Source organism: Solenopsis invicta, chromosome 5 (assembly GCF_016802725.1).
Source record: "Solenopsis invicta isolate M01_SB chromosome 5, UNIL_Sinv_3.0, whole genome shotgun sequence".
Classification (NCBI taxonomy): domain Eukaryota; kingdom Metazoa; phylum Arthropoda; class Insecta; order Hymenoptera; family Formicidae; genus Solenopsis; species Solenopsis invicta.
In genome coordinates this window covers 4,395,457-4,408,576 of record NC_052668.1, presented here as the reverse complement: position 1 = coordinate 4,408,576, position 13,120 = coordinate 4,395,457, and the positions used below count along the sequence as shown (strand labels likewise).

The 13,120-nt window shown below is 28.8% G+C and overlaps 2 protein-coding genes across 3 annotated transcripts in view; one reads left to right on the top strand and one right to left on the bottom strand.

The window, feature by feature from the left end:
• Positions 1-13,120, top strand: part of LOC105194942 (flotillin-2) — a 272,683-nt gene that overhangs the window by 71,557 nt on the left and 188,006 nt on the right. The window lies entirely within an intron of this gene.
• LOC105194946 (glucose dehydrogenase [FAD, quinone]) lies at positions 3,462-11,346 on the bottom strand. 2 transcript variants are annotated; one of them, XM_039449361.1, is made up of 5 exons: positions 11,131-11,346; positions 9,698-9,758; positions 8,360-9,135; positions 5,748-5,931; positions 3,462-5,587 (listed from the first exon to the last, which is right to left on the bottom strand). In XM_039449361.1, the coding sequence occupies exons 3-5, from the start codon at positions 8,774-8,776 to the stop codon at positions 4,275-4,277; spliced, it is 1,914 nt and encodes a 637-aa protein (XP_039305295.1). In that variant the 5' UTR covers positions 8,777-9,135; positions 9,698-9,758; positions 11,131-11,346; the 3' UTR covers positions 3,462-4,274. The 2 variants fall into 2 exon arrangements, with proteins under 2 accessions (XP_039305295.1, XP_011158384.1); XM_011160082.3 differs by lacking the exon at positions 9,698-9,758.

The window sequence follows — 13,120 nt, the reverse complement described above, 5'->3', positions numbered from 1 at the left end:
TTAAATGATTAAAAAGGGTCTAAAAGTTGTATATGACAATTTAAAAATTAAGATTTAAATAAAAAGAAAAAAAATTATTTTCTTGAGAATATCCGCAACGAACTTTACTACAGTAAATGTGTGAGTGAATACTATACACTTATAAAATTTTATTAAAATCAGTGATCCGCATTTTGCAGCCTTCTTGTAAGTAACATACTAGAAAGAATACTTAAAAAAGTAAAAATTGAATAAATTTTTATTGTATTGAGCGATAATGAAGACATTTTCTAAATTAAAAACAGTTATAGGTTAATATTTGTTTTCGATAAAAATCACTCCATGGAGAGTCCAGCCATTAAAAGTTAGGAACGTACTAAGTTTACAAGATTTTGATTAACTCCCATTTTTTTTTTTCTTTGAGAGTCTTTTTCTAAAGTTTTGATTATTATGGACCAGCATCCTAAGAACGCGCGAGATAGTTGATTGTTACTTTTTGACGCACGAATTGACATCATGAATTTGACAGCCAGTTTGACAGCAGATAGTTTGCTTCATAGTGACGTTTTGTCAAAGAAATGTGAACGATTATTATTGTTTTTCAGCTTCAGCGGCTTTGTTTTCTTATCATATTATTATTTTACTAAAGATTAATGATCAGACGTTTTGGCTCGAAGGATGAGCGTCTGATCATTAAAGTCTTATGTGATATATAACTTTTTATAGTTATTTTTTATTGTGCACAGTTGACCGTGCTTGACCCCGCGTATTTGCCGCTTTTTCTTTTGTTATTTTGATTATTATTGTTTCATGAATTTTTTGTTTTTCTTAAATATTTATTTTAGAAAATAGCCTAACGAAAATCTTTTTAAAAAAAGAAGAAAATTTTTACACTAATATAAAAAGTCATATGCTAATACAATCTTCCTAAACAAAAAATGTTTTTTTAATAAAATATATATAAATATAAAAAGTAGTGAGATTTTTAACAAAAATCTTTGAAAAAAAAGTATTTACGTCAAATATATAAATAATGTATGTTACAGTCTTTCTAAATCAAAAATGTTTTTCTTTAATGAAAAAAATGTACCAAAAAATAGTGAGATTTCTAACAAAAACAACTTTTTTTTTAAAGAAAAATATTTACGGCAAGTATATAAAAAAAGTGTCATATATTACAATCTTCTTAAGACTCTTGAGTTTGATCTGTGGTATTTGTAAAAGAATTTGGATAAAACAGAATAATTAATGATATCGCTTTAAAACTTACAAAAATGGGCCTCGACAATTATATTCTCTCCTGACAATCAGCAAATAGTCGTAAAAGGCACAAAAAGTGAAACCAGACAAGAAAACATATGATTAGAGGAAATTGCTGAAATTTTTTGTGTATCATTTGTAAATAAAAAGAATTTGGGTAAAACAAATGATGAGGTCACTTTAAAACACTTGTAAAAATAGGTCTCAAGTTTCTTTTTTCCACCTAATAGTCAGTAAATAATCGTAAAACATATGAATAGTTATTGAAAGGAGTAAAATATGCTTTTATGTATAAAATTTGAGATTGCTTTATGTGTAACTCTACTTGCGGCCCATTTTTATAAATATGGTAAATACGAAAAGTTACATTTTCATAATGAAACATATAAAGAAATGACATGCAAGACAAAATTTCATCTTCAACACGTTTCACTATTATAATATTATAATAATTCTAATTTTTTTCGCAATATTCACAATATCGCTACCGTCAATATGGAGTTTTTAGCCTATTCAGGAGCCTTAAATCAAATATATTTTTTAATCAATAATATGCTAAAATATAGAGTCAAGATGATGCTACAAATGTTTCGAAACATCTTTTGATTGGTCAATTTGTAAAATTCTTTGTTCTGATTGATTACTCAAATGCTTCGAAGCATTTGTAGTGTTTGATTGGCCACGCAGTAAGATCTTAAAGAAAACTTTTTAAGAAAAGCACACCTAAATAAAAACATTTAAAAAAATTAATGTCCAAAAACAAATATTAAATCATACAATGAAGTCAAGTATTTGATTAAAAATAGAACACAAAAGTATTTTATTCTGTACCAAAAATAATTTTTTTAAATGAACTGTTTAAGTATAACATTTACTCTAAATAACTTTTCTAACATATGTATATTAATACTGTTCGAAAAAAATATTAGAACGATTAATTATATTTTTGATAATCAAAAACTGTATACAGCAAAAGTTTAATTTCATTGTCTTTCTAAATAAATTGCGTAAAAGTTAAAGTAATTAAAATGATTAAATAAAATCCAAATAAATTTCGTAAAAGTTAAAATAATTAAAATAATCAACGAAGTATAGTAAAGCTAAAAATAACTAGGCGTGTCCAAATCGTTGATAAAATTAATATATATAATTGATAAAATGTATATGATGTAATATTATATAAAGCGACAATATTTAGCACCACACTCAATAATCACTATCTCAACACGATCTCTAATGTTACATTACTTTTCCTTACGATCCATTCACGCACATAATCTAAAACCTAATACCTTAACTAACAATAACCTGTCGTGACCAACGTCCAAGTATTTTTCGATAGAACACCGTTATTGATAATAATCATTCAAAACTTGAAACAACACACTTTTAATTTAATGTATACAATACATTTAGTTTGCGCTATATTACACATATACTTGGTATTTATCTTATTTTTTACGAAACCATCATAACTACAAATAACAGAGTTCTAACATAATAGGACTGTCGACTTTGTCGATATCGAGTATTGTAGTAATAGGCTATGCTAGTGCTATCTAGTGTCGGAATTCTGAAAGGAACAACAAATGATAGGAGGACGATAACGTTTCTTTAAAAAATTATTTTAGTCAAGATTTGAATCTGGATTTCTCTACATTTTGTAGGCATTTTTGTTTATTAAAGACAGAGCCATTTCAATAATCAAATGCGATTCACATAAAAATTAATTATTATTTTTTTGTTAAAATCTGGTTAACCGATTGCTGTACAAAAATATGATATATTAAATAATTAGTAACACTACAAAAAATACTTATTTGTTTAATTTTGTACTTTTTCTTTATGGTTGTGCTAACATTAATTTTAAGTTAACATAATTATTGTTTTTAACGAATCAATTGTCGCAAAAGTTGGAAATTAATTAACCAATTAATTAATCAAAAAAATAACATTTTTTTTTTCTTTTAAGTCACATTTGATTTTATTGAAATGGTTGTGCTAGGTGTGAGAATTTTTATATTAGTTGCTTATTGAAGCAAACTGTTTTATATAAATAAGAAATTTTAGTTTTACTTATCACAATTATTTCTATTTTTTACAGAGATCTCTTAAGTGAATACTAAAGTAATTAAATATATTAGTATAAGTACTGATGACTTAATATTTGAAAATCGGAATAAGTTTCAAAAAATTAAATAAAATTAATAGAAAAGATTGTTAGTAAGATTATTTTATTTATAATAAAATCTGTTTTTTGAAAAAATAGGTTATTGGACTTTTATTTTAGTTAACACTTCTATTATACATAGTGAAATCACCAGTATGATTCCTGACGCAATTATGGCAAATCTCATACTCATTGCAGTATTTACATTGTAATTATACATATTTTTGATAGTCTCCGCGCGAGTATCTAAGATTTAATTATATGAATATTTTGTTACAGTTATGGATTAATGTTTTTAATTAACATAATTTTAACGTGACAAGTATGTCACTGCAGTAACTACTGCAGTATCCGTACTTTATTGCGGTTAGTATTGAATTTTCTATAATGTTTTTATCGATGTAATGAAGAGATACCAACGTTCCGTACTAAATAAACACATTTTTTAATCCATTTGCATTTGACGAAAATGCTATTTTTTTTTTAAGCAAGATGATTGATTTATAAAAATAGTCGACGAATTAGAGGATCTCTCAGATACAATGAGTATATCTGTTGTACTGTTATATTGCATTACTGAACGTAAGTTGTATTTCTAAATATTCAGAAATATCCTATACAGAAAAAATTCTTTATTTATAAGAAAAGTTCAATATTACGAATATTGAACAGTCACAAGTAACATTTATTCTATTCGGTTTTTATTCTTACAAGCTATTTAGATATTAAATTTGAAACTAATATTTTCCGCGAAAATACATAATACTACTTAATTAGAAAATTAAAGTTATTTGATCCAAAGTAGACATATATGTCCGTATTATATAGCGTATTACGTTATACAATTACGCGATTGATTGATGTGTTAAGAGGCAGAGGCGGTAAAATTGTCGCTGTTGAAATAAGATGGTTGCATCCACCTTGCCTTTATCATATCAGCGCCCTTCTCAGCGATCATAATGACAGGCGCGTTTATATTACCACTCGTGATGGCCGGCATGATAGATGCGTCAATCACCCGTAAGCCGTCGACTCCGTAAACTCTCAATTCTGGATTTACAACCGCCATTGGATCATTGGACGGACCCATCTTGGCGGTGCAGCTCATATGGTAAATCGTCATGGTGTATTGCCTCACCACACAATTCCAGTATTCGTCCGTATAGAGAGGAATATGCTTACAATTGGGTAATGGTTTGTTATGAAATCTTGAACCAAATCTTCTCATACTACTAGTCTCGCCAAAGGCAACAGCCGCCTTAACACCCTCACGAAGTACTGCGACATCGTCTGGATGAGTGAGATAGTTATGATAGAGCAATGGATAATCTAAAGGATTCTTGGATTTTAGTCTTATGTAACCGCTTGACTTGGGCCTCAGCATCATTGGAAATACTCCGAAGACGTCATGATTATTGATTTTACTAAACACATCGTTATAAAATTCATCGCTTAAACCGTGAGCACTTTTCACGTGGCTTCCACCGTCTGAATTAGTACTTGATGATGTTAACATAAATTCAATGTCAGGCCAATCGTCGCTCTGATTGGCATACTTGGTAGAGATAAAGCCAACCGCCTCGATGCCGACGCTGGACGTTAACGGGCCATCCTCGGTGATAGCATATCTTAAAGCCGAATTAATATTCACCATCCGATTCATCACGATGCTGACTTTGTAATCGATTGGGAAAACAAGTCCGCCAACAGCTATATGATCCTGCAGATTCTGTCCAACTCCGGGTGAATCTTCAATCACGGGAATTTCTAATTGCTCTAGGTGTATACGCGGCCCTATTCCGGAAAGCATTAATAATTGTGGGCTATTAATGGAACCGGCTGAGAGAATTACTTCTTTTCTGGCAAGCACCACCTCCTTACGACCATCTCTAATAAATTCTACTCCATACGCTCTTCTACTTTCCGGATCTATCAGCACTCGAGTTACATGGCTCCACAAAGAGAGATGAAAATTTTTTCTAAGTTGAATGGGTCGTACAAATGCCTTGGCGGCGCTGCATCTAGCGCCCCGTCTCATTGTGAACTGAAAGAAGGCGAAACCAGTTTGCTGCTGGCCGTTGACATCACAAATATCGTATCCCATTTCTTCTCCAGCTTGTAAAAAGGCTACGCCCAACGGAGTGACATATGGACTATCTTGTACAGTCAAGTATCCACCTGAGAAGAAAGATGTTAAGTATCCACTTTCGAAAAGAATACAAAATATTTATTCTGCTTTATTATACGCGCGTGAAGACACAAAGAGATAATTTTTAAAATTTATTTTTATACATAATACATGCAAAGACGCATGATAAATGTGAGAAAACATACGTACCTGTACCGTGATATCTTGTATTGCGTGCCAAATATGGATTTCTTTGGTCTTGTGACTTTTTAAAATACGGCAATACATCTTCATATCCCCAGCCAGGATTACCGAAACTTTCCCATTGATCAAAATCACGTCGATTTCCGCGAATATAAAGCATTGTATTTAAAACGCTACAGCCTCCCAGAACCTAAAGTATCATTTAATCGATTGTGAAGATGGCGCAAATAAAGCAGTAGCGACTAACAATAAGTGAATAAATTATTTAACTTAATATTTTAGTACGGTCTCCAGCATTTTATTTTTTCAATGAATCTTTGTATTTAGAAATTAAATGAATCGTCGCGGTATGTAGTAATCGATGTTACAGGTTACGGTCTACTTGATACTACAAATGTTATGAAACATTTTTTACATTGATCAATTACCTAAAATTCTTTAAAGAATTTAAATTGATCGACAAGTACACGTGGTATAGATCTTTTCGAGAAAAGGCATCTAAGTTTTTCACAAATGATGCTAAAGATAAAACCTAGAGGATAGTCATTATCGAAAAGGATGCTAATAATTAGTTATAAATTCTTCTTGTGGAATTTTGGATGAGATAAAAGAAAGGCTTGATCGACAAGGTCCAACGACTCCACGCTTTTGTGAAACAAGGAAACATGCCAAGAATGAAAGTTTAGTTAACGCTCTGAGGACGTCGGCTTGTGATACTAATCAAATTCTATGAAACCATCATTATGAATGATATACCGAATGATGGTAGTGTTTAAAAAATTAAGTTTATTATTCCCAATTTTTATCGCCAATGGTGATACCTTCCAATATGGTGAACTGTAATCGTGAATGGACCGAATGAAAATAATTTACCATATTGGAAGGTATCGCCATGGCAATATCATCCACGTATTTATACGTGAAAAGGATACGTGAAAATCGAAAGTTTCTAGTACCTCTGTCTCCAGATCCTGAAGTACCAAATCAGTAATGACAGGAGAGCTCATGGGAATATCAAAGTTCTATCTATATAGTGTTGTCAAATTTGAAAAAGATAGATTCCAGAACAAACCGAGCATTTAGAAAATTTACTCTGAGAATATTGCATTTTTTTAAAAATGTGTTCCCATCTGTTAGATATGCTCCTGATGGCTATGTTTATGAGAATGTTGGCAAATAAAAAGACAAGCATCAAGAGAATATTTCTTTTTGAGTTGCATATCACTGAGTTTTTTAATTAATTGAAAACTATCTTTAATATTGTTGTTTGCTTGTGGAATGCTATTTGATATAATTGTGTTTAAAAAAACTAGCCAAAGAATGTGACTGGAAGGGCTGTCAATAGACGACGCAATAATTCGCGCTCGATTCGTATTCGTTATTTTCTGTACTAAAATTCTTTGTTCTGATTGGTCAATCAAATGTTTTGAAGCATTTGTAGCGTTAAGTGGACCGCACCCATAGACATTATAGATTCATAAAACAAAAGTAAATGTTTTATTTACCGAGCTATGAAACAAAGAATTACTTTCACTCTAACTTTGCATACCATGTATATACGCTTGACCTTTGATACTTGACAATAATGTGATAATATATAATACAATTATAACGTTTCTATATCTAATAATTGATATTATTTTCATAATTACTGTAATTACAATTTCAACACAACTGATTCAGTGGCTTTTCAATGGAATTATCACCATGGCAGTAGAGTATAATGTATGTTGAATATACGAGGGGCATCCAAAAAAGAAGTTTTCCTATTGTAGTAAAATAAAAGGTAGGACAATTATATCACTTTTTTATTTTATTAACTTGATTCTTAAGTTACTTCTCAACTTAGTCACCATTGACATTCAAACACTTTTCGTAACGTGACACCAATATTATAAAAAAAAAACGTGTCCATGGATCTGTGCTATAATTTTACTTTAGTTTTAACTTTATTGTCGTTGTCAAAAATTTTGCTATCCAAATGTTTCTTAAGCGCAGGAAGCAGGTGAAAATTACTCGGTGCAAAATTTAGAGAGTAGAATGATCAAAAATTTTCAAAAAAATTTTTGTGAATTTTCATGCGACCGTTAATATACTTTGATCGCCATTGTCGACTCATTTATATATTTATGCATTATTCTCCATATACAGAAATTAGTTGATGTATATTTATTACATTTTTATTTTTTGCGGTTAAAAACCGAATTACCGCATGTAATTTGCAGTCCGATACTTCTTGTATTGGCGCCTACATGATTCAAATTTGCTTTGCTAACAATAATTGCAGTGAAGGCCAGTTTTTAGCCAATTTTATAGCCAGTTTTTTTTTACTTATGATAGGGAAACTTACTTTTTGGATGTTCCTCGTAAATCAACATTTGAGCGTTTTAAAATGAATATTTTCAAAATATTTGAAATACTATGTTACACAAATACAGTTTTTTTCGCGCTTCTTGAAACTAAAAAATATCTATAACAAAATCTTTATAAATATATGGTATCTATTTTCTCATTAAATCTTAATATTTTTTTATACTCTTGACTGCTTTTAATTCTCTTTTTTTAGATTTCTTTATAAAACTCGATTATAAAACTGCGATCTCTTCTACAATATATACCTTGCCTCTAGTCCAGCAACATCGACGATCGACCATCGCCTGGCAAGCCGTATCCTGCGGCTGCGTGCGATACTGCCAATCGAGTTTACTCTTATGCAAGTATAATGAGAGAATAGGAACATCAGTTATCTCGGTTTCGTGCCCTCCGGCCTCTAGTAGAAGCACGTTCCATTCAGGATTTTCCGTTAATCTGTTGGCTAGCACGCTGCCAGCTGAACCACCGCCGACAATAACAAAGTCATAATCTTTTCTTAATTGTTTCGTCACGCGTGGATGATTTTCCGGGTCCATGAGATCGTAATTGAAGTACGCGAGCGCGGCGATCAATACTGGAATTATAGTTATTTTACCGATACCGACGCCAAGGAGGGCAGTGGCTGTTTTTATTGCAGTGCTTACTACCGTCGCGACGCTCATCTTTCGCTTTGGTCGTACTATTAATTAATCTTATTCGAAATTTACGTTTATTCAAATATCCGAATTCACAAATACCTCTTGTTTATTTTTTCGCGGATGTTTTTCATTTGTATCTTACAAGAATTATCTTTAACAAAAAAAAAAAAAAAAATGTTTTATTTTATCATGCGTCTTGTTCGCGATTTCACAGTGCTCGCGGCTGTAATTGTATACGATTGCCGTTTAGCCATAAGAGAATTTAGAAACACATGTGACGAAAATTATTTAATGATATACAAATCAGAAAATTATTGTTGATTGCGCGCTTTAATTAACTAAAAGTCGTTGGAACACTTCTTTTTCAAACTTTCTGCAAGAATCTGAAAACAAAATAAAAATTTATTTATTAGAATCCCTATAATTATCAATTTCATTATAACGAAAGAATTTGCAATTTGTAAAACTGATAAATAAAAAATTGTTTTTGTGAATGTTTGCCAGAATATGTTTTTCAGGCTATCTTTAATAATATGTGTTTTACGATAGAAACATTTTACTATTTGGCATTTTTTGTGCTTATATATATTTTGTCTTTTTGAGTAAATTTATTACTTGTATACACACGCGCGCGCGCACACACACACACCCACCCCCCCCCACCCACACACACACACACACACACACACACGCGCGTAAAAAAACTCGTACATGGCTGTCAATTGCTATAGAATACCAATTTTATTTTTATTAATGTAACAGTAAAACAGAGAGAAAATTCTGTCTATGTTGAGGATCTAATTTTTAATTAATTTATCATTACAGGTTTAAACAACATGATATTTTGTGGTTTGAAAGGTACACTTCTAACAATATTTGTACAAATTATAAAAAGTGTTAATGATGTTAATATATAATAGTTACATAATTTATTTATACGCTTACGTTCTTTTTCGAAATTGTTAGACGGATTGCTAGCCCCTCTTACCGCCTCTCGATAAATTCTCTGAAATTGAATTAGGAAATTGAATTGATTTTTGCGTAACTCGCGAATTTTGAAACAGTATTTATATGGCATCATTTTCTTTTAAGTGATTTCTAAACAATTAATTAGCAATCTCCAAGTAAAATTTGGAGTTGCAGTTGATGAAACGTGATATATGAATTTAGGTTATAAATGTTGAAATCTTAATATAATCTAAAACTAGACTGTTATTTTAGATTATGCTACTGGAAGTCCTGTACATATAAATGTTGCAACAATTTGGAAAGTTGACCTACATTGTTCATTAAATCTTCAAAAGAACTGTGGAAAGATCTGATTCATTTTTCTTCTGTATTACAAAACCGTTTTCTTGAGAAATTAATTATATTTTTCAAATTATTATTTAAATTATTCTAAACTTGTAAAACCTGAATAAATCTTTTTATTTGCAAATTCTTTACTTATTTAACTTATTTAAAATCAACTCAATTGGTCTTGCAATAATATCGAGGAGAATCACCCATTATTGCAAGTTTCTAATATTATACTAAATATGTAATTAGTAAATTTAGAATTAATCATACAAACCCATTAAAGTTTGCTTCAAATGAAAACCAAGCAAGAATTAAAATTCTTCTACTTGTCATGTACCTCCAAAATACATTTTTTGAAAATTTCTTCATTGATCACCAATCATATGATATTTTAATAATGAATTGTAACTTATAGAGAGATTGCTGAAATTTTTCTTGAACAATTTAATCATAGAAAGATTAATCCCAAATTAGCAGAAGAAGATGTATAGGTAAAAATGATGTATTTGAGAGGTATTGTTTAAAATGCTGTGCATCCACATTTATTTTTTTAATATGAATAATTCTAGAGTAATTTAAATATTGGCGATCGAAATATTTTAACAATTTTTTTTTTTTTTTTTTTTTTTTTTTTTTAGTATAGCACATTTGGTAATGAATTATGTAATGTTTTACATGTCATTGTGATTTTCACTACAAAGCGGATATTTGAAATTGAAAAATATGATTGAAAAGTTTCATAAATTTGTCTTTTATTACAATAAAAACATATATATATATATATATATATATATGCGGGCAATTGCTAAATATTCCATTATGTAATTTTCAAGTTTTAATTTTTAAAATATTGATTTAAATGCAAACATATCCCAAGTAAGATAAGTTTTTATAAATTATGCTTTTTTGCTTTTAGATCAATTGGAATTATGTGTAATTTGAACACATAATACATACATTAGTTGCATAAATATATTTTATCGTTTATATTTTGATCGTCGACATTTACGTGTATATATATATATATATATATATATATATATATATATTATAAACAATATTTATGTCTATATACTTACAACTATGAAAGCATCGCGGTACAATAACATGATAATTTCTTTTCTTTAATAGAAGTATCACTCTGCATCATGACACTGATGTAAAAGCGTAAAGATAAATCAGAATCACAGATACATGTGGTATCGAAATGCTGTTGCACGATCGAGTAACTTGACGTGGCAGAGAAAGCGAAAGACTGAGACTTTAAGCATTATGCTGGCCATATAAACCATGAAGACTTACCACTATCTTATTGGGCAACCTTTCCCCATTTCGCAAGGTGCATGATAATCATAAATTTAAGAATTAAAACTAAGACTACAGTGAAAAAATATTCAATTAAAAAAACTTAAATTTGGATTTAAAAAATTATCGTTTTGTATATTTGCAAAATTGTATGTTTATTTTAAAACTTTTTAATTTTGTAAAAAAATATTGATTAATATAGAAAAATGATTTCTTCAAATTAAGATAATTTTATTTGTTAAACAAAAAATATGTATTTCAGTTAAATAAATAATATTTTAAACTATAAAATGTATTGCGTACTAAATAACAAAAATCTTTTTTTACAAAACTACAATTTTTTTAAAAAAAGCAAATGTATTTTTTAAATGAATTAAAAAATTTATTTCCTACATTAGTAATAAGAAAATATATTTTTAAATAGAAAATGCTTTTTTGAGTAGAAAAAGTACTAAAGTAACGAAAGTTATTGTTTTTAAATTATTCTGTAAATTTCGTAGAGTGAAAAATTTTTTGAAATATTGTATAAGCTCAATTTTTGCTCTGTAAAAATCAATTTTTACTTTTATTATACTGGCAAATCATTCGAAAAATTGTACAAACTTAATTTGCATCTTTTTAAAGTGATATGTCACGATTTTAAAGATTCAATAAGCAGTATATTTTACAAGCCTGCAATAAAAAAACGTTTTCAGAGTAAATATATATATTTAAAAATTAAACATGTATACATTTAAATGAACTTCAAAGTTGTATTGAATCCAATTTTGAGGACTTGTGTTCAGATAATTTTATTAGAAATTACCTAATACTGTGTTTTTTATTCTTTTTGTGTTTTTAATTACAAAAAGTAGAACACTAGTTACGTCTATCTAACAAAGAATACATTTTTTTTTAATTAAATATTTTTTTTTTTCTAGAAAATATTTGCTGTTAGGTCATTCTAATATTCACAATAATCAGATTTTTTAATCTTATAAAAAGTTTGCCTAAGTTTAATAATATTATAAGTTAAAAAATATTTTTTTAATTTTACTTAAAAGAATTTCTCTTATCTATTTTTCAAGAAATATTTCATTTCTAAATAAAAAAATATTTATATATTAATATTTAAAAAGTCAATTCTTTTCATTAAAAAATAAATTGTTTTTGAGAAAACATTATTTATATTATACATATTTCCTATATTTAAATAAATACTAGGTATAAAATAATTTTTTTATAAATACGAGATATTTCTAATCAAGGAAATAATACTAAACTAAATATATTTATTTAATATAAAAGGTGCATATAAAATCCGATCGTATAACTGAAGATGCCGTTGGAAAAATAATTTAATTCCTTTTATTTTTGCTTTAACCTATTTTAACGTATCTTGCACCTATGTTGAACTGTAATGGAAAATGTAAAAACGCTTTTTCCTGTCCGATTTGGAAGTAGTAATTACAAATTGAACCACCGCCTGATCCAAATCAGACACTTATTTTCATTGACATTTAGACAGAATTTTAAAAGATTTTAATGTATTTTTTTAGTATTGAGTAAAAACGAGCAATTTAACAGTCAAAAATAAAAATTTTATTTAAAAGAATTAATGGCAGTTTATATAAATGAAGTTAAAATCAATAAAATTCAATTATTCTGAGTCTGATGACTCATAATATTTTACTAATTTAACATTTCTAGCATCAGATCTGATCGGCCGATCACCAGTGTTACGATCAGATTACAATTCCGATGTAAAGATCCGATTTGGACCCT

What these genes read in the sequence shown, in the direction of transcription:
- LOC105194946 (XM_039449361.1), bottom strand. Translation starts at nt 8,776, where the DNA reads ATGAGCGTCGCGACGGTAGTAAGCACTGCAATAAAAACAGCCACTGCC. An exon ending in GTTGCTGGACTAGAGGCAAG is followed by an intron (nt 5,932 to 8,359) that starts GTATATATTGTA and finishes ATGATACTTTAG; the next exon opens with GTTCTGGGAGGCTGTAGCGT. An exon ending in TACAAGATATCACGGTACAG is followed by an intron (nt 5,588 to 5,747) that starts GTACGTATGTTT and finishes CTTTCTTCTCAG; the next exon opens with GTGGATACTTGACTGTACAA.